Source organism: Lagopus leucura, unplaced genomic scaffold (assembly GCF_019238085.1).
Source record: "Lagopus leucura isolate 7727_CA_CO unplaced genomic scaffold, USGS_WTPT01 257-0_obj-0_obj, whole genome shotgun sequence".
Taxonomy (NCBI): Eukaryota; Metazoa; Chordata; class Aves; order Galliformes; family Phasianidae; genus Lagopus; species Lagopus leucura.
In genome coordinates this window covers 1-24316 of record NW_024963531.1, presented here as the reverse complement: position 1 = coordinate 24316, position 24316 = coordinate 1, and the positions used below count along the sequence as shown (strand labels likewise).

Here is a 24316-nt window from a genome sequence, read left to right as displayed (position 1 = left end):
GGGGGGGGGGGGGGGGATGGGACTGTGCTGCCCTACATACACTGCGCTGCTCCCTGGATATCGCTGTGCTGCGCCCACCCCAACCCGGGGGTCTTTGGGGGGGGGTGGGGGGGGCTTTGGTGTCGGGGGGTCGTCTCCATGGGGCGAAGGGTCTCAGGGACCCCCCTGGCCACGTGCACCGATTGCTGCTTGATGCAGGAACGGGGCAGAGGGTCTGAGAGAGGGAATGTGAAGCCGTTGGTTCTTCGTTTCTGGGCTGATGCTCTTCTTGTGCCCTCTGGGGGGAGGGGGGCAGGATGGCTCTGTAACCCCCCCCCAACCCCTCCCCAGCTCATGGCTTTTGTGCCCTGGCAGCCGTGGGCCTCTCCAGAGGGACGCAGGAGGCAGAATGGATGAACAGAAACCGTGCAGCGAGGACAAGGACGCGGACGCGCCAGGTGAGCGCGTGGCAGAATGCTGGGGGGGTCGGGATGCCCTTCCCTGCCTGTGCTGATGGCTGCTTTCCCCACAGCCGATGCGGCCGCATCCTCGGAGGAGATGGGGAGCTCTGAGGGGGACCCCCTGAAACCTCCAGAAGGAGCGACTGCGGGGCCGGAGCCGGAGAGCACAGACACGAAGGGACCCGGCGGGGCCAGCAGGTGAGGGTGGGAGGTTTGAGGGGGCGACGTGGGGCCGGCAGTGGGGTGAGGGGGGGGGGTTCCGTGTGTCCCTTACGCCCTCCATCCCTCCCAGCACGCCGACCCGCCGCTGCGCCCTCTGCAACTGTGGGGACTGGAGCCTGCACGGGCAGCGGGAGCTGCAGCGCTTCGAGCCGGCGCCCGACTGGTTGGAAGGGCTGGGGGGGCAGCAGCCCCCCGAGGGTCCCGGCGATGCCCCCCCGGAGCTGGGGCCGGTGGGTGATGAGCTGGCGCAGATCGGCTTCTCGGAGCGGGTGACAGCGGTGCAGCTCTTTGAGCCGACGGGTGAGTGTGGCCCCAGTGCACCTCGGTGACCCCTTCTTGGGGTCATCTCCATCCCGTGGCCCCCTGGGATCCCCCCTTGTCCTGCTGTGCCCCCTGGGGTCCCCCCATCTCGTGGTCCCCGTGGTGCTGCCCTCACCCTGGGGTTCCCCCATCCTTGGTTCCCCCCGGGGTTCCCACCCTCGATGCCCCTCCCTGCAGGGCACTGCTGGGTTCACCGCTGCTGTGCAGCCTGGTCTGCTGGTGTGGAGCAGGACGCAGCGGGGCTGAGCGGCGTGGGCAGAGCTGTTTTCTCAGGGATCTCACAGGTGAGTGGGCTCTGGGGGAGGGCTGGGCGGCAGGAGCTCAGCCTGGACCCATCTCCGAGGGTTGTGCGGTGGCGCTCGGCCCTGATCCCTGCCTGCTCCGCTTGCAGAAATGTGAACACTGTCAGCGGATGGGGGCCACCATCCCGTGCCGGGCGGCCGCCTGCCCCCATTTCTACCACTTCCCCTGTGCTGCTGCCAGTGGCTCCTTCCAGTCTATGAAGACGCTGCGGCTGCTGTGTCCGGAGCACCTGGGCGAAGCGGTGCAGATGGGTGTGTGCTGCATTCTGCCTTGTGAACGAGGGGCTGGGGGTTACGGGGGCGCAGTCGGGCCTGGCTGCTGGCACGGCTCCGGCTTTGCTGGTGCCCATCAGCTCTTCTCTCCGGCGCAGAGGACGCACGCTGCGTGGTTTGTGACGGGCCGGGCGACCTGCGGGACCTGCTCTTCTGCACCAGCTGCGGGCAGCACTACCACGGCTCCTGCCTGGACGTCGCCCTGACGCCCCGCAAGCGCGCGGGATGGCAATGCCCGGAGTGCAAAGTGTGCCAGACCTGCAGGTGAGGATCCCCCGCCGCAGGGATGGGAGCCGGGTGGGAGGGCGGCCCTGACATCCTGCTGTGCCCCGCAGGCAGCCGGGCGAGGACTCCATGATGCTGGTGTGCGAGGCGTGCGATAAGGGCTACCACACCTTCTGCATGGAGCCGGCCATCGAGGGCGTCCCTGCCGACTCCTGGAAGTGCAAGGTGCGCCCTGCCGCCCTGTCCCCACTTTGTGGGGGAACGCAGGGCTGCCCGCGCCCCCATCTTGACGTGCCCCGTGTCCCCCAGAACTGCCGGCTGTGCTCGGATTGCGGCCGGCGGCCGGCGGAGCTCGACCCGGGCTGCCAGTGGCACCAGAGCTTCTCGGTGTGTGAGGGCTGCCAGCAGCAGCGTGCGGCCAAGGAAGCCGAGGGGGCGCAGGACCGAGCCCCCCAGCTGGAGCCCCCTGCCCAGGCGTGAGTTGGGATGAGAGGATGGTGGGGTCCTGGTTGTTGCCCCCTTTGTGGGATTCCCACAGCCTTGGAGAACGGGCTGGGGGCTGCGGTCCTGACCCCCCCTCGCCGTGTTTCCTCCCCATCCAGGTTGACGTCCCCTGAGCGCGGTGAACCGGCCGAGATGCCTGTCCCTGCCCTGGAGCCCGAGGGGCACAGCGAGGAGCTGCAGCATGGGGGGGACCCCAAGGAGACACCCCCAGGCCGTGAGGAATCTCCCCGCAGCGAGGCGCCCCCCGAAGAGCCGCCCCTTGACAAGTTGCTCCCCGACGAGCTGCCCACCAACACGCAGCCCCCCGATGAGCCACCGCCCCACGTGCTGCACCGCGGCGACCCCCCTCCTGATGAACTGCTGCCCCAGGGCGCTGCCCTGGACGAGCTGCCCCCCAGCGAGGCGCCCTTTGACGGAGCGTCTCTGGATGAGCTGCCCCCTGATCCGCCTCCCCTGGGCGAGGTGCCCCTGCAGGAATTGCCCCCTGATGAGCCGCACCTCGATGAGCTGCCCCTCGAGAAGCCTCCCCCCAGCCAGCCCCCCATCGCTGAGCTTACTCTTGACGAGCTGCCCCTGGACGAGCGGCCCCCCGACGAGCCCCCCGTTGATGAGATGCCCCCTGAAAAAGCACCGCTGGACAAGAAGCCCCTCGAAGAGCAGCCCCCCGGAAAGCCCCCTCTGGATGAGCAGCCCCCCGTTGAGCTGCCGTCTGAAAAGGAGTTACTTGATGAGCGGCCCCCCGAGGAGCTGCCCTCTGAAAAGCCACTGCTGGATGAGTTGCCCCTCGCTGAGCAGCCCCCTGATGAGCCACCCCCCAGCGAGCAGCACCTTGATGAACTGCCTGCTAATGAAGCACCCCTTGATGAGCTGCTGCTCAAAGAGCCGCCTGGCAGCGAGCTGCCACCCCCTGAAGAGCTGCACCCTGAAGATCTGCTCCCCTGCAAGCAGCCTGCTGAGGAGGACCCCAAACCGCCAGGTGAGTGGGGACCCCCAGTGAATCGCTCTTCCCACTCTGTTCCCTGAGGATAAGAGGGTTTCACTCTTGGGATTCTTGGTTTGTTGCTTGCTTTCATGCTTCGATGCCGTGCAGTGGGGCTCGTGAGGGGCTGGGCATCCAAACCGAATGGTGTAGGACCCCCTGTGGTCCCCCTGACCCACGCCGCATCCTGCAGGTCTCCTCCCTGAGGTGGCTGCGGCAGAGGAAGCCCCTGAGCTGGCCCCAGAGGTGCCCCCCGAAGAGGAGATGGAGCTGGAGCCAGAGCCATTGCTGCCCCCCGAGATGGCACTGCCGCCCCCCGCTCCTCCAGGTGGGTCTGGGGGCACACAGGGGTTGGGGGGGGGTTCTCTGCTGAGGGCTCCATCATCACTGTCCCACCTCCATCCCCAGATCTCTGCGCCGTCTCGCCCGCCCGCCCTCCAGACCCCTCGCCTCACGCCACAGAGGATGATGTGTCTGAGCCCCCCGCCCTGCCTGAGCCCCCCAGGAGCCCCGGCACCACCATGGACACGGAGCCCCCCGGCTCCCCGCCGCCCCCTCTGGGCTCCCCTGCCTGCACCCCGGCCCCCGCTGAGCCCCCCGAGGATGAGGAGATGGAGATGGGCGGCGGAGAGGGCGACTCGGCGAGAAGCCCCCCTGGAGATGGCCCCCGTGCCAGCCCACCCCCAGAGCTGGGGCCCTTCCAGGGCCTGCCTGAGGAAGAAGAGGAGGAGGAAGAAGAAGCACCGAGGCTGGAGCGGGAGGGCACCAGCGGCAGCTCCCCACCACTGAGTGAGGAGGACGGGCTGGAAGAGGGGCGGGCGGGGAGGAACCCTGAATCCAAGGGATCCCCTCTGCTCCTGGAGCCAGAGGAGCTGGGCCTTGAGACTCCCATGGAAGTGTGCACGGCTGGGGAGAAGCTGCTGGAACGTGGGGACGAGGGGGGCCCTGAGCCCCCTACCCTGCGCCCTCGGCCCGATATCCTCAACGAGATCTCCAACCTGAGCCAGGGGGACACGAGCAGCAGCTTCCCTGGCTCAGAGCCTCTGCTGGGCTCGCCAGACCCTGAAGGTGGGGGCTCGCTGTCCCTGGAGCTGGGGCCGGCCTCAGGCGATGCCAGCCTGCAGAAGGAGGACGCCGGGTCGCTGCCCATGGGCGCTGAGACCGACGACTCGCTGCTCTTCGAGCCAGCAGCCAAAGGGGATGCAGACAAGGGCCGGCGGCGCAGCTCCCCAGGGCGCTCCCGTGTCAAGCAGGTATGGGAGAGACCCCAGCCTGCCCAGCAACGCCGGGGCGATGGGGTGGGATGGGGGCTGCGGTGGGTTGTGGTTGGGTCACCCCCTGGTTTGCTGTAACCCTCCTCTCCCCTTGGCCTTAGGGTCGCAGCAGCAGCTTCCCTGGGCGGAGACGCCCCCGAGGAGGGTCCCATGGCACCCGGGGCCGGGGCCGTGCGCGCCTGAAGTCGACCACCTCATCTGTTGACACTTTAGCAGTAAGGCTGGGCTGGGGTAAGGGTGGGGGGTTGGGGTGTCCCTGAGCTGCTGGGTAGCAGGGCTGAGAGCAGAGCGTGTCCCCCTCCGTCCACATCCCCTCCATCCCAGTCCCTCGGAATGACTCAGGGAGGGATGTGGGGTGGGCTGAGGTCCTGGAGGCAACGCTGTAGGGTGGGGGGCTTCGTCCTACCAGCACAGGGCTGGCGCTGAGCTGGCTCCTGGGGAGAGGGCGGCTGCTGTTGTGTGAATGTGTGTGTGTGTGTGTGTGTGTGTGTGTGTGTGTGTGTGTCCCTGTGGGCCCTGCGCTGTGGCTGTTGCCCACCAAACTGTGTGGCAAGCAGCTGAGGGTCCCTGGGCCTGAGCCCCCTGTCTGCCCTCAGCTCGCTGACGTGGAGAGCTCGCCCAGCAAGGAGGAGGATGAAGATGACGACGACACGATGCAGAACACGGTCGTCCTCTTCTCCAACACCGACAAGTTTGTGCTCATGCAGGTGAGCGGAGCGGCGCGGGGCAGCAGGGGGGGCAGCAGGGGGGGCAGCAGGGGGGGCAGGGCCGCATCCCCCCTCCGCTCCCCTCACCCCTCCCTGCTGCAGGACATGTGCGTGGTGTGCGGCAGCTTCGGGCGCGGCGCTGAGGGTCACCTGCTGGCGTGTTCGCAGTGCTCCCAGTGCTACCACCCCTACTGCGTCAACAGCAAGGTGAGCAGGGCTGCGGTCGGCCTCGGGGGCAGCCGGGGGGTCGGTGCTGTGCCCAGACCGTCCTCTATGGCTGGGGCCGCGCCGGCTCTGCCCTGTGCTCACCCTGCTGTCCTCAGATCACCAAGGTGATGCTGCTGAAGGGTTGGCGCTGCGTGGAGTGCATCGTCTGTGAGGTGTGCGGCAAAGCCTCTGACCCGTCCCGGCTGCTGCTCTGCGACGACTGCGACATCAGCTACCACACCTACTGCCTGGACCCGCCGCTGCAGACCGTGCCCAAAGGCGGATGGAAGTGCAAATGGTGCTCGTGGGATCCCCGGGGGGAGTGCGGGGAGGTCTTGGGGACGGTGCTGAACGCCCTGCCCTTTCCCCAGGTGCGTGTGCTGCGTGCAGTGCGGGGCAGCTTCCCCTGGCTTCCACTGCGAGTGGCAGAACAACTACACGCACTGCGCGCCCTGCGCCAGCCTCGTCGTCTGCCCCTTCTGCCGTGAGAAGTATGTGGAGGACGACCTGCTCATCCAGTGCCGCCACTGCGATCGGTGAGCCCTGCAGCACGTGGGGCTGGGGGAGCTCGGGGGCAGCTTTCAGCCCCGTTCGTCGCGGTCGGTGCTTGGGTTGGTCGCGTGGCTGCTTTGGAGCTGCGCAGGGGTGCCCTGCTGAGGGAGCGTTGCGGGGTCTGGGCCCAGAGGCGCCCCAGTGGGGGCGGCTGCTCCGTGGGGTGGCTGGGGTGCGTTGATCGTCCCCTGCTGCCCACAGGTGGCTGCACGCGGCGTGCGACAGCCTCTTCACCGAGGAGGAGGTGGAGCAGGCAGCGGATGAAGGCTTCGACTGCAGCGCCTGCCAGCCCTACGTGATCAAACCGGCAGGTGAGCGCCTGGGGCGGGGGGGGAACCCGCGGGGCTGGGGGCCGGGGGGTGCCAAGGACTCACCTTTGTCTGCTTCACCCCCTGCAGCACCTGTGCCCACGCCAGACATGTTGGCCAAGGCCAAGGAACCGGGTACGTGTGTGTGGTGCTGCGCTGGGTGCCGTCAGCCCTGCGGGGACCTGGCTGCGCCCCCCGCTGTCTCTTGTCCCCACCAACGCCAGCTTTTGTCCCTGCAGAGCCCCAGTATTTCCGTTTCGAGGGCGTCTGGCTGACAGAGACAGGCATGGCGGTGCTGCGCAACCTCACCATGTCCCCCCTGCACAAGCGGCGGCAGCGCAAAGCCCCTCGTCTGGGTGCCCTGAATGGGGATGGGGGGCTGGAGGGGGGAGACCCCCTGGGTCCCGATGAGAAGAAGGACGGCGACCTGGATGCCGACGAGCTGCTCAAGGCTGAAGGTGCGCCTTTCCCAGTGGGTGAGTTGGGGGAAGGGGCTCTATGAGAACCCGGCTGATGCGCTTTCCCCATTTGACAGTGGGAGTGGAGCACATGGAGTGTGAGATCAAGCTGGAGGCTCCAGCCAGCCCCGACCGCGACATGGGGGCTGACGTGGACTCGGGGAAGGGGCTGGAGGACCCGGATGAGTGCAAGAAGAGGAAGCGCAAACCTTACCGACCTGGTGAGTGCTGCCCATGGCTGCCTGCAGCCCCACGCCTCCCTGGACCCGCTGTGACCTCGGCGTGCTCCTCTGTCCCCAGGCATCGGTGGCTTCATGGTGCGGCAGCGCAAGTCCCACACCCGCCTGAAGAAGGTCCCAGCGGTGCTGGCTGAAGTGGGACGTGAGGGGCTGAGCGCAGAGGGGCACCCAGAGGATGGTAGGGACCCACAGAACCTGTCCCACACCCCCTTTATGGTTTCCCCCCCATCCCCAGGGATGGAGAGAGACTGGAGGGTGCGTTCTGGAGTGCTGTGAGAGCGCCATCCCCGAGCTCTTCCTGCAGCATTGAGAAGAGGTGGTAACAGGGGTGGTAATGCTGTTTGTAGGAGCTCCGGGGGATCTCCCTGCAGAGGGTGGCCTGGATCCAGGCTCGGCTGAGGGGGACGAGAAGAAGAAACGCCGTGCGCGGAAAAAGAGCAAACTGGAAGACATGTTCCCTCCGTACCTGCAGGTGGGATGGGCAGATGGAAATGGGGTTGGGTGGGAACAAATGGGGATAGGAAAGATGGGGGAGAACCGTTCTGGCCAGGGTGGAGGTGATGGGGTGGCACAGGGCTGCAGGGTGGGGGTGCTGGGGTACTGACAGGGGCTCCCACCTTGCAGGAGGCTTTTTTTGGGAAGGCACTGATGGACCTGAGCCGGAAGGCGCTGCTGGCAGCGGGCGGTGTTGGGGACGGAGCTGCCCGCCCCTCCCTGGCTCAGGGTGCCCCCCGGCACAAAGGGGACCCCAACGTGGCAGGGGCTCTGCAGGGGACCCCTCTGGAAAGGAGGGAGACCCCCACTCATCCCCGAGGTGAGTCCAGATCGGGGAACGTGAGTCCCAGCTCAGAGGGACTGATACAGTCATAGGGCTGGGGGGGAGGGATGGATGGATATCCAGTGGTGCTGGGGGGCGTTTGGGAGGAGATGGGGGGGTTGTGGCCCCCCTGAGAGGTGCCCAGCCTCACTGAAGCTCTGTGCTTGGAAGGCGATGACAGCACAGACGGCAGTGCCACGGCTCTGGACGATGACGGCAAGGATGTCACGAAGGGCGAAGACCTGGGTGAGCCCTGGGCCCCCCACCCCCCCCCACCCCCCATCCTCTCAGGCCCCCAAGTTTGAGTGAGTCCAGCTGGGAGCAAACCAGACTCAAGGCCAAGTCCTCCTGCGGCCTTTGGGAGGAGGGCTGGAGCATTTCCCACCATAGAGATGGGGCTGCTCTATGGTACGGAGTACAGTCTAGGCTGAATGGGACTTCCAGGCTGAACTCTATGGTCTCGCAGGGTGACTCGAAGCTCTGATGATCATAGAGTGTTGTCTAGAGCGCCCCCGGGCGGTGTGGCGCCCTGCCTGCCCTGGGGGTCTGAGAGTTGGTTTTAGGGGCTGCAGGGAGTGGCAGTGGGACCGAGCCTGGGGGGGGGGGGGGGTGTCCCAGCATGGGGGTCTGAGGGCATCACTCCAACCCCTCCTTGCAGGGACCGATGACCCCAAGGACTCCCCAAACCGTGGGGACGCTGAGAAGCCGGCCACCCCCGGGGAGGGCGCGCTGAGCTCCGACCTTGACAAGATCCCCACAGAGGGTGAGGGCCCACCACCGCCTTCCCCATCCCCACCTCCCCAATAGGCGGGGAGAAGAGGAGCGAGATGCCCCCTAGCGCCATCCCTGTGGCTCCTTTCAGCTCCCCTCGGCGTGAGCTTTGGGGCTCATCTCTTTCTTTTCCCTTCACAGAGCTGCCCAAGATGGAGAGCAAAGATGTGCAGCAGCTCTTCAAGGACGTGCTGGGCTCTGCTGAGCGTGGGGAGCAGCCCCTCAACTGCGTGGAGGGCAGCGGTGCAGGGCAGGACCCCGGCCGGGCCCAGCGCCCCTTCCTGCAGGGAGAGCTCCAGCTGCCAGGGCAGGGTGGGTGCACACAGGGTGCGGGAGGGGGGCAGGACTCCCTCCCCCCGATTTGCGCTCAGGGAACGGATGCTCTGTGTCCTGAGATCCTGGGTTTTCCTCGTTCCTTTAGGAACTGAATTGGAAAAGGTTTGCGAAGGCAGATGGGTGGGATTTTCTGTTGCAGAAGGGGTTTTGGGTTTGTGGAGGGGACTTTGGATGGTGGAAAGCATTTTTGGGCCGCGTGGTTGGGATTTTGGATTGTGTGAAGGTTCCTGATGTGGGCGCAGCCTTACAGCAGGTCTAACAGTGCCGTTCCTTCGCTGGCAGGGAGCGTTTCCCTGGGCTCGCTCTCTGGCTCCGTCTCCTTGGATTCCTATTCGGGAGTCTGCCAGTCCCCGTTCCTCGATAACCGGTACGTGGGTGCCCTGGGAGGTGGCAGCCCCTCACCGTGGGGGCAGACACGCAGTATTGGGGTTTCCCTTCTCCCCGACTCTTTGCTCCCCACGCAGGGAGCGGAGCGGCTTCTTCAGCCCGGACCACTGTGAACCCGAGAGCCCCTGGGCCAGCAGCTCTGCTGCCACCACCCCCTCGACCCCCACGACCCCCACAACAGAGGGGGAGGGCGATGGGCTGTCGTACAACCAGCGCAGCCTGCAGCGCTGGGAGAAGGACGAGGAGCTGGGTGAGCTCTCCACCATCTCGCCAGTGCTCTACGCCAACATGAACTTCCCCAACCTGAAGCAGGATTATCCAGGTAGGGCTCTGGAGGGGGTGCGGGGTGGGATGGGTCGTGATGCGATGTGTCACCGTGGGCCCCGTTTGGAGGAGCAAACCCATCTGCTGCGGCGTGGTCCCTGTTTGTAGGAACAAACCCCCCTGCTGTACAGCTGCGGGGCTGAAGACCTTCTTGCAGCGGTGCTGGGGAGCTCAGTGCCAACTCCTTGGTGTTGGTCCGGAAGGCGAGGGGGGTCCTAAGGTGTCCGGGGTGGGGGGCTCACGGGGCACGGGTTAATGCTGACTTTTTCGTCTTCCTGTGCCCTCTGTTGCTACCGGACTCCCAGACTGGTCGAGCCGCTGCAAGCAGATCATGAAGCTCTGGAGGAAAGTCCCCGCTGCAGACAAAGCTCCCTATTTGGTGAGTGGTCGGGGTGCAACGGGGGTGGGGGGCGCAGGGGCTGCCGGGGCCGCGTGTCAGCTGCCTTCGTGTTTTTGTTAGCAAAAGGCCAAAGATAACCGGGCGGCTCATCGCATCAACAAGGTGCAGAAGGTACGTGCTGCGGCCCGAGGTGCCCGGCGGCCCTGTCCCAGCCCTGGGGGACCTGGTGCAGCCCCTCTTACCCCGTCAGCCCCTTCCCCGGCCCTGCAGGGGGGGTGGGCGCACTGCCCTGATGGCCGGGCTCTCTCTGCAGCAGGCCGAGAGCCAGATAAACAAGCAGACCAAAGGGGAGGGACTGCGCAAACCGGAGCGACCCTCGCTGCATCTGCGGATCCCGGTGCCTCCAGGGACGCAGCCCGTCTACATCAGCAGCCCCCCTGCTGCGGGCGAGGGCTTCCTGAAGCCGGGTGCTGGAGGAGGGGGGCCGGAGTCTCCCAGCGAGCTCTTCCTCAAGCTCCCCCCCCAGTCCCCTGCCCAAGTGCCTTCGCACGACCCCTACGGTGCTGCGCCCTCCTACGCAATGGAAGCCCGCTTCTCCTCCCCCTTGGGACAGAGCCCCACTTCAGGCGCCGCCTTCCAGCCCTTCCCCAGCCAACCCCTGGCTGCTCCCCGCTCCGTCCCTGGCTCCCAGTCCTCTGATTTCCACCCCACTCCTCCTGGCACCCCCCGGCACCAACCTGGGACCCCCGACCCCTTCCTGAAGCCCCGGTGCCCCTCTTTGGACAACCTCTCAGTGCCGGGGAGCCCCGGCGCCCGTCCTTCCGAAGCTTTGCTCTCTCCCCTTCCTTTTGGGGAGCAGAAGAAGGGCCTGGAGGTGAAGAAAGAGGAAGGGGGGAGCCTGGGGGTCTGCTCGCCCAGCTATACGCCCACCATGGGCTACGGGGACTCCCCGGGTGGCCCTCATCTCTCCGCTGCGGAGCTGAAGGCCGCCGATGTCTTCAAAGCCCCCATGACCCCTCGGGTCTCTCAGGTAGAGCCTCAGAGCCCAGGGCTGGGGCACCGGCCCCCCGACCCCCACCCCTTGGCCCCCTCGCCCCCCGCTCACCCCGATCTCTACCGCCAGTCCCCGTACCCGGACCCCTACGCGCAGCCCCCGCTGACACCCCGGCCGCAGCCCCCTGCTGATGCCTGCTGCTCCCTGCCGCCCCGCTCGCTGCCCTCGGAGCCCTTTTCCCGTGTCCCCGCCAGCCCCCAGTCCCAGTCCAGCTCCCAGTCCCCGCTCACCCCCCGGCCCCTCTCCAATGAAGCTTTCTGCCAGTCTCCTGTCACTCCCCGTTTCCAGTCCCCGGATCCCTATTCCCAGCCCCCCTCCCGGCCTCAGTCCCGGGATCCTTTCACCCCTTTGCACAAACCCCCTCGGCCCCAGATGCCGGAGCCAGGCTTCAAGCCAGGACCGCTGTCCCACAGCCCGGCGGCCACGGGGGGCTTTGGGGGCACCCTGGCAGGTGAGCCCCATGCCAAGGCACCGGGTGGGCAGCAGCCCCCCTTCACCCGCTCCCCCGGTGCCAGCGTCTTCCCAGGCAGCCAACCCCCCATGCGCTTCACCTTTCCCCCATCCGTCTCCGAGCCTCTCAAGGGCTCCCCGTCCCACCAACCCCATGGGATCAACAGCCATTTTGTCCCCGGTAAACCCCAGAGCTCAGCCTACACCTCGTCCCCTGCTTTCCACCAAGCCAGCAGCCCGCTGGGCACTGGGGCTTCTGACCCCTCTTACAGCCTCTCACCCCTCCGGCCGCCGTCTGTGCTGCCCCAGCAGCCCCCCGCTGCCCCCCAGCAGCCAGATGCCAGCATCGCCTTCCTGCCCCGAGCTGCAGTGGGGGCTGATAAGAGGGAGGAGGCGGCTGCGGGGCTCTCGGCACCCCCAAACCGAGACCTGGCCGAGCTGCCTGGTGGGCAGGACGGGGCCGTGGGCACCATGAGTCAGTCGGAGCTGGAGAAGCAGAGGCAGGTGAGGGCTCACCGATGGTTGCATTGCATCCCTTTGGGTTTGGGATGGGTTGGGAGGGAGCAACGTGGGTCTCTGTAGTCGGTGATGGATCCCCAAAGCCACGCAGGGGCGAGGGCAGCAGGGGGGGGCGGTGGGGTGGGACAGCTGAGGGTCTGCTTGTGCTTTGTGCGTGGTTTGGGATGGATGGGTCTCGCTTTGTGCCCTTCCTCACCCCCAATGTTTGCGTCCTCTCAGCGCCAGCGCCTTCGCGAGCTGCTCATCCGTCAGCAGATCCAGCGCAACAGCCTGCGGCAGGAGAAGGAGAGCGCAGCAGCAGCCGCCACGCCGTCCCCATCAGGCTGGGCTCCTGATTCCAGCAGCCAGCCCTACGAGCTGAGCCGCACCATGACCACCTACCAACCACCGCAGGTAGGGTGGAGGCACGGCGACGCGGCACGGAGGTTGGGGGTGGATGTGTGGGGTGATGCCGCGGCCTTCTCTCCTAGGATAAGAGTCTCCTGGGGACGCTGGCGACTGCAGCCAGCAGTGGGAAGCTGCCTGGCTCCGTCATGGTGCAGACAGCCACGTTCGTGCAGGATGAGAGGCTCTCCCGGCCCCCGCCAGCTGCCACGCCGGCTGCGATGGACATCAATGGGAGGTGAGAGCTGTGGATGTGAGCAGGCAGCGGGGCTGGGGGCTCCCCTGGGTGGGGATGAGGGGGGTAGAGAGGTGTGCGCCGGTGGTGTTTGTAGGATTTGATGTGGGCAGATGGGGCTGTGGTGGCTTTGTGGGGTCCTCAAGGGGGTCAGGATGTCATGGGGTGTCTGTGAGCGGTGGGTTTGTGGCCATAGCAGCGCCGCTGGGGTCGAGACAACTATGGGGCATCCCACGCACGGTGGGTTTGGGGCCATGTGGTGCCACAGGGTCACGATGCTGTGGGATGTGCTGTGTGTGCGATGGGTTTGGGGCCGTGGCAGCACCCCAACACCGCGCCGTCTTGCAGGGCGGCAGTTGGGCCCCCGCAGGCCTTCTACCCCCGTGGAGTCTTCCCGGCGCTGTCCCCGCAGCAGCACCTCTGGCAGCAGCAGCAGCAGGCAGCCCTGCGACTTCCCGTCGCCTCCCGCTTCGCCCCCCCGGCTGCCAGCACCCCTGTGGGCAGCCTGGGCGCCCGCCTACCAGCACCCGCCGAGCCGGTGCCCGCGTCCCCCGGCACCCTGGGTGCTCCCTTCATCGAGCTGCGGCACAACGTGCAGAAGGGACCCGCCGGGATCGTGGGCTCCCCCTTCACCCCCCAGCCCCCCCGGCCTCGTTTTTTCCTGCCCGGTGAGGAGGGCGCCCCGCAGCCCCTCTGTGCCCCGGTGGTGCCCATGCAGGCGCTCCCTGCCCCGGCGCTGCAGCCCCAGAAGATGCCGGTGGTTCCGCTGCCTCCCGCGTCGCCGCAGGGCGCCGAGATGAGCAACAGCCACCACCAGCTGCACGCCAAAGCGGCGCCCCCCGCCCCGCTGCCCACCCCTGGCCTGGATCTGCAGCACGTCCCCCCGCGCCCGCTGTCTTCTGGCTCTGCTCTGCGCCCCGATGGCACCAAGGACGGCGCGGCTCCGGCCCCGGGGAAAAGCCACCTGAACCTGGAGGGCGGGCGGCTGCCCTGCGAGGTGCCGGTGGAGCCCGACTTGGACGACGACTTTGGCTCCCACAAGGACTTGGAAGACGACGACGATTTGGCAAACCTGAGCCTGGATCCGGACGTGGCCAAAGGGGACGACGATTTGGGCAACCTGGACAGCCTGGAGACGGCGGATCCCCACCTGGACGACCTGCTGAACGGCGACGAGTTCGACCTGCTGGCTTACACCGACCCCGAGCTGGACACCGGCGACAAGAAGGACATCTTCAACGAGCACCTGCGCCTGGTCGAGTCGGCCAACGAAAAGGCTGAGCGCGAGGCGCAGCTCAAGACGGAGCCGGCGGGACCCAGCTTGAAGCTCCCCGACCCCGGGGATGGCAAAGAAGCGGCGCCGATGGCGGAGGACCGCGATGTGCCCAAAGAGGGGCTGGGGCCCGGCGCCGCGCTGCCCCCAGACCCAACCTTCAAGGCACAAAGTCTGGAGGCGAAGGCGGCCGTGCCGCCCTCCGACGTCAAACCCAAACTGGAGGATGGGTGTCTGAAGACCTCGCCTTGTCAATTCACTGCCGGCAGCTCCGAGCGGCTCCCTGTCAAGTCAGAGGCCCTGCAGGGCACAGATAAGATCTCTGCGTCGCTGGGGCTGAGCCTCAAACCCAGCCAGGCCCTTCTGAGCCCCGGTGCTGGCCCCGCTCGCCTCAGCTTGACTCACTTCCCAAACAGCGGCTCCACGCTGGACAAGGACCCGTATGGCGGCACGGGGCGTGGGCTGGCCCCTGCCCAGCTGGGCAGCCAGAGCAACCCCTTGTTGGAGAAATTCGAGCTGGACAGCGGGGCTCTGGGGCTGGGCAGCACCCGGCACTCGCCTGCCGACGAGCTGGACAAGATGGAGAGTTCCCTGGTGGCCAGCGAGCTGCCCCTGCTCATCGAGGACCTCCTGGAGCACGAGAAGAAGGAGCTGCAGAAGAAGCAGCAGATGTCTGCCCAGCTGCCGCGCGGCGCCGCGCAGCTCCCCGCCCCTGGGCACCCCATGCTGCACGCGGCCACGCAGCCCCTGGAGGCGCAGCCCCCCCGCCTGGGCACCCCGCAGCCCCCCCTGCAGCTGGGGCTGGTGGCCAGACCGCAGCTGATGCCGCCGCAGCCCCCGCGCCTCGGGAACCCCCAGCAGGGCCCGGCGCTGGGACCCCACATGGGCATGGCCTCCGGGCAGCCCCACGTCCTGGCTGCCCCCCACGGCGTGCAGGTGGCCTTGGCACAGCCGCAGCAGAGCCAGCAGCAGGTGCTGGTGCAGAAGCCGATGGCCGGGGTGCAGCCGCCCGCCCTGGGCCTGAAGCCCCCCCAGCTTGTCATGCAGCAGCAGCTGGCCAACAGCTTCTTCCCAGACACGGGTAGGTGTTGCCTCGGTCCTTGGTCGGGGTGGTGGGGTTGCCTCTCAGAGGCCCTTGTGGGTCGGAGATGTGGGGCTGCGGCCCGGCCTGGGGGCTCGTGGAGTCGTCCGTGGGTGACTGCAGACAGGGATTAATTCCAGCCCGTCTCTTCTCGCAGACCTGGACAAGTTTGCTGCCGAGGACATCATGGACCCTATCGCCAAAGCCAAGATGGTGGCACTGAAGGGCATCAAGAAGGTGATGGCGCAGGGCAGCATTGGGGTGGCCCCGGGGATGAACAGGTAAGGGGCGCAGTGGGGTGAGGGGCAGGTGGGACGCGTCGGCTGCATCTCATCCTTTGTCTCCTTGTCTCATCTCTGCGTCTCCTCCTTTCTCTCTGTCTCCCCAAAGGCAACAGGTCTCCCTGCTGGCCCAGCGGCTCTCGGGAGGCCCGGCTGCCTCAGAGATGCAGAACCACATGCTGGTGGGGAGCGGGCAGGTGAGTGGGATGCAGCGGGGCTCAGTGCCGGAGTCCCTGCTGGGTCAGAGCTGCGTAGGCCGGCAGCTTTGTATTCCCTGGGTAACTGGGGGCTGTGGGCAGGGAATGGGGCGCGGAGGAGGGGGCGCAGCGCTGACGTCCTTCTCTGTTCCAGGAACGGAGCGGCGCTGACCCGGCCCAGCCTCGCCCCAACCCTCCCACTTTTGCTCAAGGCGTCATCAGTGAGTACTGAGGGGGGCTGGGGGTCAGGGCCTCATCCTCCCCTATGGGCTGAGCTGAGCCGGGCTCCGGAGCTGGGACCCTGCTGAGCTGAGCCCCCTTGTGCCCCCCGCAGACGAGGCCGACCAGCGGCAGTACGAGGAGTGGCTCTTCCACACCCAGCAGCTCCTGCAGATGCAGCTGAAGGTGCTGGAGGAGCAGATCGGCGCGCACCGCAAGTCTCGCAAAGCGCTCTGCGCCAAGCAGCGCACGGCCAAGAAGGCCGGCCGGGAGTTCCCCGAGGCCGATGCGGAGAAGCTGAAGCTGGTGACGGAGCAGCAGAGCAAGATCCAGAAGCAGCTGGACCAGGTAGGGGGGCTCTGAGGGTGGGCTCGAGTCCCTGGCGATGCCCCGCCGCTCACACCGCGCTGCCGGCTCCCCCTGCAGGTGCGGAAGCAGCAGAAGGAGCACACCAACCTGATGGCCGAGTACCGCAACAAGCAGCAGCAGCACCAGCACCAAGCCTCGGCCGTCATGGCCCTCAGCCCCTCGCAGAGCCCCCGCCTCGTGTCCAAGCTCCCCGGGCAGCTCCTCTCGGCGCACAGCATCCAGCAGCCTGCGGGGGCTGTGGTGGGGGCCCAGGGGCTTGGCCAGCAGCAGGGGCAGCCCGGGGGGCTGCGGCTGCCCCAGGGCGGCGTGTCCATGGCCGTGCAGCAGGGGCTGTCCTTCATGGGCCAGCAGGCAGTGGGGAACGCTCCGGTGCCCGGCGCCTCCAATGCTTTCTTCTCTGGGAACCCTGCACTCCGTGGGCTGACCGCAGACGGCCGTCTGATGCAGGAGAGGCAGCTGCAGAGGATGCAGCTGGCCCAGAAGCTGCAGCAGCAGCAGAGCATGCTGGGGCAGGTGTCACTGCAGCAGCAGCAGCAAGGCGTCATGGGCCAGGCGTCGATGCAGCAAGCGGGGGTGATGGGCCAGGCTTCAATGCAGCAGCAGGGCGTCATGGCACAGGCGTCGATGCAGCAGCAGGGCATGATGGCACAGGCATCCATGCAGCAGCAGCAGCAAGGCATCATGGCACAGACGATGCAGCAGCCCGGTGTCATGGGACAAGCAGCAATGCAGCAGCCCGGCGTTTTGGCACAGAGCTCGATGCAGCAGCAGGGCGTGATGGCACAGAGCTCCATGCAGCAGCCTGGCATGATGGCACAGACGCCGATGCAGCAGCCTGGTGTTATGGGACAAGCCTCCATGCAGCAGCAAGGGCTCCTAGCCCAGACATCGATGCAGCAGCCCGGCGTTATGGCGCAGGCCTCGATGCAGCAGGCAGGGGTGATGGGACAAGGCTCCGTGCAGCAGCAGCAGCAGCAGGGTGTCATGGCGCAGACCTCAATGCAGCAGCCGGGCCTCATGGGACAAGGCTCCATGCAACCAGCAGTCATGGTAGGGCAGCCCAGCTTGCTGGGGCAGCAGCAGCAGCCGGCAGCCACCCCGCAACCAGGGGCCGTGGGGCAGCCCATGGTGCCCAAGCAGCCGGGGCTGATGGGCAGCCAGCAGGGCCTGTTGGTGCAGCAGCTTTCCCCGCAGCAGCAGCAGCAGCAGCAGCAGCAGCCAGGCTTGCTGGGCCATGGGCCAGGGCTGCAGCACCAGGCGGTGCTGGGTCACCCCGCACCCCAGCGGCAGGTCCTGCTGGCCCCCCACCAGCAGCGGGTGCTGGGCTCGCCGCAGACTCCGGGGATGCTGGGCCACCGGCTGGTGCTGTCCCAGCAGCTGGGGCAGGCGCGGGCGCTGCTGGCCCCACAGCAGCAGAACTCGGGGGCAGCAGCCCAGCAGGGCCTCCTGGGGCTGGGCCAGGGGCAGCCCCCGATCCAGCACTTTCCGCAGCACGGGGCGATGGGCCAGGCCCCCTCTGTGCTGCACCTGAGTCAGGGAATGCAGTCGGCCCCGGCGGTCCTGGCTGCCAAGGAGCAGCCTGGAGGAGCGGAGGGCGGCGCTCTGCCTGCCGAGGGCAGCGAGAGCGGGGGGCAGCTGCACGGAGGGGAGCAGCAGGGCCCCCCCAGCGCCGCAGGGCTGGGCGAGCCCCAAGCTCCCAAACACCAGGCCGAGCTGGGGCAAGGGCAGCAGCTCCTCCTGGGCTCCCCTCAGCCGGGGGTCCTGGGCTCCGTGCCCACCCAGCCGGGGTTGCGGGCAGCTGCCGCCCCGGGCGCCCTGCTCGTCCCCCCGCAGAGCCCAGGGGCCCCTCGTCCTGAGGCACACGGGGACCCGGCAGGGGCTGCAGAGCCGGGTAAGGGGGGGGTGGGCACCCAGCAGGGCCAACCGCAGCCCCCGCGGCTCCAGAGCCCCAAAGCGGGGCCGGTAGCGCAGCCGAGCGGAGCCACTGCGCTGCCCCCAGGTCTGTTGGGTCAGGTCCCAGGGCCGCTGATGGGGCAGATCCGGGCGCAGCTCCAGGGGGTCCTGGCCAAGAACCCCCAGCTGCGGCACCTGACGCCTCAACAGCAGCAGCAGCTCCAGGCTCTCTTGGTGCAGCGGCACCAGCAGAGCCTCCTGCAGCAGAGCCAGGCGCTCCGTCAGCCTGGCCCCTTCGCTGGGCAGCCCCCAGAGCACGGCTCCCAGGCGCGTCAGCCCCCCCGCCCGCTGGGACCCCTCTTCCAGGCCCGGGCGGGGGTCCCGGCGGAGGAGCAGGGGGCACGAGGGCAGCCCCCCACACCGCAGCAGCCCCTGGCTGAGCTGGTGCAAGCAGCCCTGGCTGCCCGTGGTCCCCAGCCCGGCCTTGTTCAGCTCCCCACGCCCCCGGCGCCCTCATCCCTGGCTGTGGGCTGCGCCCCCCTGCAGCTGGCCAGCCCCGAGCAGAGTCCCCAAGAGCCAAAGAAGATGTCACCAGGGGTCCCGGCCTCGGCCCCCAGCCCCACAGAGCAGGGGCTGGCACCCGATGCGACACGCTGGGACCCCGAGGTGCCCGCTGCAGACCCAGCCGACCCCGGTGAGACCCGCGTCAATGGGGCTGAGCCCCCCCGGGTGCTGGTGAAGCAGGAGCCGAAGGAGGAGGCGGCAGCGGTGGCGCAATGCGAGACGGATGGGGATGAAGCGGCCAAACCGGAGGCCAACGGGGAGCCTGGGGCTGCCCAAGGCAGCAGCAGCCCGCTGGTGCCGGGTGGCCGCTCCGAGGCCGGGCACCTCCTGCTGCAGAAGCTGCTGCGGGCCAAGAACGTGCAGCTGTCAGCGCAGTGCCCAGGAGAGCTGAACGGGCACGCGGAGAACCGGGGTGCTGGGATGGAGCCGCGGCCACAACCAGCGCCGCTGGGCCGGGAGGTGAGCGGGGCGCTGCGGGAGGGGGGCCGGGGCGGTCCTGGGGCCGGGCTCTGCATGGTTTTTCTTCTTTGTCCTCCAGGACCCTTCCATCGCCCGCAAGCCGGTGGCTGCCAAACCCAAGCGGGTGCAGAAGGGCAACGAGAGAGTGCCGGCCTCCCGCAAGAAGCTGCGCAAGGACGAGGGGCTGCGCCCCGGGGAGGCGCTCATGAAGCTGAAGCAGGTATGGGGCAGCGGGTTGGGGGACACCACGTCCCTGGCACGGGACCGTTCCCAACCCGCGTCCCCTCCCTGCCCCAGGAGCTCTCTCTGCTGCCTCTGACTGAGCCGACCATCACGGCCAACTTCAGCCTCTTCGCGCCCTTCGGCAGCAGCCCCATCAACGGCAAAAGCCAGCTGCGTGGCGCCTTCGGCAGCGCCGTGCTGGACAGTGTGCCCGACTACTACTCCCAGCTGCTCACCAAGGTGAGGGGGGCTGTCCTGCACCTCCGCTGTGACCCGGGGCAGCCCTGACTCACATCGACGCTCTCGCTCTTCCCTCTGTCCCCCCAGAACAACCTCAGCAACCCACCCACGCCGCCCTCCTCGCTGCCCCCCACGCCACCCCCCTCCGTGCAGCAGAAGATGGTGAACGGTGTCACGGCTGCCGAGGAGATGGGTGAGCAGCCCAAGGACGCCGACTCGGCCCGTGAGCCCCAGAAAGGTGAGCATGGATGGTGCAGGGCGCCGCAGCCCCATAACACCGCCTGCCCCCCGGCCCCTTCATCCCCTTCGTGCCGTCCCTATGCAGACACGCCGGCTGTGGAAGTGAAGAGCGTGGATCTGCTGGCAGCTCTGCCCACCCCTCCGCACAACCAGACTGAGGATGTCAGGTGAGCTGTCCCCGTGGGTGCCATCAGGCCCTGCTGCAGGGGGTGTTGGTGCGGCTGTGACGTCTGTGTCCCCGTAGGATGGAGAGCGACGATGACAGCGATTCCCCCGACAGCATCGTCCCCGCCTCGTCCCCTGAGAGCGTGCTGGGCGAGGAGCTGCTGCGCTTCCCCCTGCTCAGTGAGGCCAAACCGGAGCTGGAGGAGCGCGTGCTGTCCCCCATCATCCCCATCATCCCCCGCGCCAGCATCCCAGGTGGGCATGGACCGGGCAGGGGGGGGGGATTGGAGCACCTAGAAGGGATTTATGGGGTTTAGGGACCTGCGGGAGTGGTGCAGGAGGATCCCCTAGGATCCATTCCTGGTGGTGTTTCTTGGGCACTGGGGTGTGTGGAAGGGATCTGTGGTGTGTATGGAGCAGGGGGGCAGAGCAGGCCCACAGGTCCCCCTCCCAGTAGTGTTTTTGGGGAACGGAGGCACTGTGAAGCGGACTTGTGGGCTCTGCAGACCAGGAGGAACAAAGTGAGGCAGAAGGGTCTCCTAGGACCTGCTGCAGCAGTGTGCCAGGGGGAGCCCAGGGCATCTCGGGGGGTTGGGGGCAGCGGGGGTCTGGGTGACTCTGACCCCTTCTCCCCGTCCTAGTGTTCCCCGACACGAAGCCCTTTGAAGCCACGGAGCCCTTTGGGGCAGCACCCCCAGGGAAGGTGGGGATGGCCGGCCCAGGAGCCCCGTGGGAGAAGGGCAAGAGCAGCGAGGTGTCCGTCATGCTGACGGTGTCTGCAGCAGCTGCCAAGGTGAGCAAAGGGACGGGACGGGGGGTCCCCAGGCCGCGACACCCGGACCCACCGCATCCCTCCTTCCCCCAGAACCTCAACGGGGTGATGGTGGCCATGGCTGAGCTGCTGAGCGTGAAGATCCCCAGCTCCTATGAGGTGCTGTTCCCTGATGGCCCCATGCGAGCGGCGGTGGTCGAGGCTAAGAAGGTGGAGACGGACATGGCTGGTGAGCATCTGCCTTATTCCTGTGCTCCCCTTCCCCGTGCTGGGCTCTCTGCCACCATCTGTCTCTTTGCAGGGATGCTGGGTGGCAAGGAGAAGGTGGTGCTGGCTGGGAAGGTGCCGGAGAGCAGCTCTGAGTGGCTGAAGCAGTTTGATGCAGTGCTGCCAGGGTACAGCCTGAAGGGCGAGCTGGACCTCCTGACGCTGCTCCGACAGGTCAGCGGGGTCCCCAGGATGGCGGGGGGGACGGGGGTCTCTGTGACCACAGAGGAGGGGTGGATGGTCAACACGGGGCTGTGGTCGTGCCGTGAAAATGGCAGAGGGTTTTGTGTGTGTCTGTGTGAGGCTTTGGCTGCAGGGGGAACGGGAAAGGGGCTGAGGGGGGGGGGGGATCTCTGCAGGACTGAGGTTTCCCTGGGGAGAGGCGCTGAGGTCCCGGTGGCCCCCTGTCGCTGCAGGAGGGGCGGGAATCTCCTCGCAGGGTTGGGAATGCGGCGGGGTTCTCTGAGGTCCTTGCGGGGTGTCGTATGGGGAGGTCGAGAGCGGGGCTCCGTGGGGGTGCTCTGACCCCCCGCCCCCCGCGCTGCAGGAGAGCCCCGTGCCCGAGAAGACGCTGCACCACGGCTACGTCAACAACGTCTCCAACCTGGACGTGCGGCAGCTTTCCGTGATGCCCCAGGAGCCCTCGCCCCCCCTGTCCCCTTCCGTCCCCTCCCCATCCAGCCCCACTGAGGCCGCCAGGGTCCCCGACCCCGAGGCCGCCCAGGAAGCCCCCCCGGCCCCCTCCTCGCCGCTGCCCCCCGCCCCTTCTCCGGCTCCCAGGGAAGAGGGCCCCGCGGCCCCCCACTCCCCGCCCCGCTTCAAGCCCCGCTCGCGGCCGCCGGAGGACGGAGACGAAGCGCGGCCGCGGCTCAAGAAGTGGAAGGGGGTGAGGTGGAAACGGCTGCGGTTCCTGGTGACCATCCAGAAGGGGGGGGCCAAGCGGGACGGCGACAAAGAGATCGCCGAGTTCATCGACAAGCTGGGCACCACGCTGCGCCCCGAGAAGGTGCCGCGCGACCTGCGCCGCTGCTGCTTCTGCCACGAGGAGGGCGACGGGGCGACGGACGGCCCGGCCCGCCTGCTCAACCTCGACCTGGACCTCTGGGTCCACCTGAACTGCGCCCTGTGGTCCACCGAGGTGTACGAGACGCAGGGAGGGGCGCTGATCAACGTGGAGGTGGCCCTGCACCGCGGCCTGCTCACCAAGTGCTCCCTGTGCCAGAAAACCGGCGCCACCAACAGCTGCAACCGCATCCGCTGCCCCAGCGTCTACCACTTCGCCTGCGCCATCCGCGCCAAGTGCATGTTCTTCAAGGACAAGACCATGCTGTGCCCGCTGCACAAGCTGAAGGGGCCCTGCGAGCAGGAGCTGAGCTCCTTCACCGTCTTCCGGCGCGTCTACATTGAGCGGGACGAGGTGAAGCAGATCGCCAGCATCATCCAGCGCGGCGAGCGGCTGCACATGTTCCGAGTGGGCGGCCTGGTCTTCCACGCCATCGGGCAGCTGCTGCCCCATCAGATGGCCGACTTTCACAGCGTCACCGCTCTCTACCCTGTGGGCTACGAGGCCACACGCATCTACTGGAGCCTGCGCACCAACAACCGCCGCTGCTGCTACCGCTGCACCATCTGCGAGAACAACGGGCGGCCCGAGTTCGTGGTGCAGGTCATCGAGCAGGGCCTGGAGGATTTGGTGTTCTCCGACTCCTCGCCGCAGGGTGAGCGACGGGGAGCCGCCGCTGCCATCCTCCGTGCTGGTGTGGCCGTTGGGCTCGGTGTCGTGCGGGGAAGGGGAGGACGTGGCGACGCTGTGGCTCAGCGCCTTTTCCTTTTGGCAGCTGTGTGGAACCGGATCATCGAGCCGGTGGCGATGATGAGGAAGGAGGCCGACATGCTGCGGCTCTTCCCCGAGTATCTGAAGGGCGAGGAGCTCTTCGGCCTCACGGTGCACGCGGTGCTGCGCATCGCCGAGTCGGTGGGTGCCAGGGCTGGCTGGGCTGGGGTCTCGCATTGGGAAGGGAAGGGAAGGGCTGCTGGGGCGTCGTGGTGCTGCTGTTTGACCCCCTGTCCCTCTGCCCCCTCCCCGCAGCTGCCTGGTGTGGAGAGCTGCCAGAACTACCTGTTCCGTTACGGCCGCCATCCGCTCATGGAGCTGCCGCTGATGATCAACCCCACCGGCTGCGCCCGCGCCGAGCCCAAAATCCTCACCCACTACAAACGGTGAGCTGTGGGGGGGCCGCACCGCTGCCATCATGGATCCTGTGGGGGGTGAGGGGGGTCCCTCCTTTCTGACGCAACCCTCCTATGGTTCTTCCCAAGGCCGCACACCCTGAACAGCACAAGCATGTCCAAGGCTTACCAGAGCACCTTCACGGGCGAAACCAACACGCCGTACAGCAAGCAGTTTGTGCACTCCAAGTCCTCCCAGTACCGCCGCCTGAAGACGGAATGGAAGAACAACGTGTACCTGGCGCGGTCCCGCATCCAAGGCCTGGGGCTCTACGCCGCCAAGGACATCGAGAAGCACACCATGGTCATCGAGTACATCGGCACCATCATCCGCAACGAGGTGGCCAACCGGCGGGAGAAGATCTACGAGGAGCAGGTGGGGGTCTGGTGGGGTGGGGGGGGGGCATCCGGGGGGGCGCAGGAGGTGCTGGTGGGGGGGGGGGGGGGTCTGGTGGGGCACAGGGGGGTTCTGGTGTGGAGCGGTGGGTCTCAGATCGGGATGTGAGAGTCTCCAGTCTGGGGCAGGGGGCTCTGATCGGGGCATGGGGGACAGAGAGGCTCTGTGAGGATGAGGGGACCTCAGGGCAGCCGTGACCCCCTTCCTTTCCCCCCCTTTTTTTTCCTCACCAGAACCGTGGCATCTACATGTTCCGTATCAACAATGAACACGTCATTGACGCCACGCTGACGGGGGGCCCGGCCAGGTGAGCACAGAACAACGCATCCCCCTATAGAGGGACCCCCGCTGCCTCCCCCCGCCCGGTGCTGATACCTCTGTAAACCCCCCCCGCCCCCAGGTACATCAACCACTCGTGTGCCCCAAATTGCGTGGCTGAAGTCGTGACCTTCGACAAGGAGGACAAAATCATCATCATCTCCAGCCGGCGCATCCCCAAAGGGGAGGAGGTCAGGAGGAGGGGGTGGGAGGGGGCTCAGGGGGTCTGGGGGCCTCAGCGGGGGGGAAACGCAGGGCTGAGATGTTGGGGTACAGCAGCGCGTGACTCCCTGTTCCCCCCCAGCTCACCTACGACTACCAGTTCGACTTTGAGGACGATCAGCACAAGATCCCCTGCCACTGCGGAGCCTGGAACTGCAGGAAGTGGATGAATTAAACGGGGAGGAGGAGGAAACAGAAAGAAATGACAGAAACGAAACAAAACCACGTCGTCCGTGGCGCCAACACGGAGCTGGGGGCCTCGGGGCTCTGCCTGCATCGG

At 67.4% G+C, this 24316-nt stretch overlaps 1 protein-coding gene across 5 annotated transcripts; it reads left to right on the top strand.

Moving 5' to 3' along the window:
- Nucleotides 1-311: 311 nt before the first annotated feature.
- Nucleotides 312-24310, top strand: KMT2D (lysine methyltransferase 2D). Of its 5 annotated transcripts, XM_042891402.1 has the most exons (54): nucleotides 313-437; nucleotides 512-638; nucleotides 733-962; nucleotides 1161-1267; nucleotides 1375-1537; nucleotides 1657-1822; nucleotides 1894-2008; nucleotides 2093-2259; nucleotides 2386-3263; nucleotides 3460-3594; nucleotides 3675-4519; nucleotides 4642-4755; nucleotides 5137-5247; nucleotides 5350-5454; nucleotides 5571-5752; nucleotides 5826-5990; nucleotides 6208-6317; nucleotides 6405-6449; nucleotides 6554-6772; nucleotides 6850-6993; nucleotides 7073-7189; nucleotides 7359-7483; nucleotides 7636-7825; nucleotides 8000-8074; nucleotides 8487-8591; nucleotides 8741-8911; nucleotides 9218-9302; nucleotides 9400-9644; nucleotides 9952-10025; nucleotides 10107-10157; nucleotides 10300-11994; nucleotides 12229-12402; nucleotides 12480-12631; nucleotides 12977-14982; nucleotides 15140-15263; nucleotides 15373-15460; nucleotides 15615-15681; nucleotides 15795-16027; nucleotides 16106-18964; nucleotides 19044-19184; nucleotides 19262-19426; nucleotides 19514-19664; nucleotides 19752-19833; nucleotides 19911-20086; nucleotides 20473-20624; nucleotides 20697-20832; nucleotides 20905-21044; nucleotides 21418-22588; nucleotides 22709-22845; nucleotides 22960-23090; nucleotides 23190-23475; nucleotides 23730-23803; nucleotides 23897-24005; nucleotides 24119-24310. In XM_042891402.1, exons 1-54 carry the CDS (start codon nucleotides 389-391, stop codon nucleotides 24209-24211), a joined length of 15957 nt encoding a protein of 5318 aa, XP_042747336.1. In that variant the 5' UTR covers nucleotides 313-388; the 3' UTR covers nucleotides 24212-24310. The 5 variants fall into 5 exon arrangements, with proteins under 5 accessions (XP_042747334.1, XP_042747333.1, XP_042747337.1 ...); XM_042891400.1 differs by having other exon boundaries at nucleotides 312-437; nucleotides 10113-10157; nucleotides 19514-19833; XM_042891399.1 differs by having other exon boundaries at nucleotides 312-437; nucleotides 19514-19833.
- The last annotated feature ends 6 nt before the right edge of the window (nucleotides 24311-24316 follow it).

Bases quoted from the DNA above. Each gene is read 5' to 3' on its own strand.
- KMT2D (XM_042891399.1), top strand. From the start codon at position 389: ATGGATGAACAGAAACCGTGCAGCGAGGACAAGGACGCGGACGCGCCA. The intron at 2,260-2,385 runs GTGAGTTGGGAT...CTCCCCATCCAG, and splicing joins CTGGAGCCCCCTGCCCAGGC to GTTGACGTCCCCTGAGCGCG. The intron at 5,455-5,570 runs GTGAGCAGGGCT...TGCTGTCCTCAG, and splicing joins CCTACTGCGTCAACAGCAAG to ATCACCAAGGTGATGCTGCT.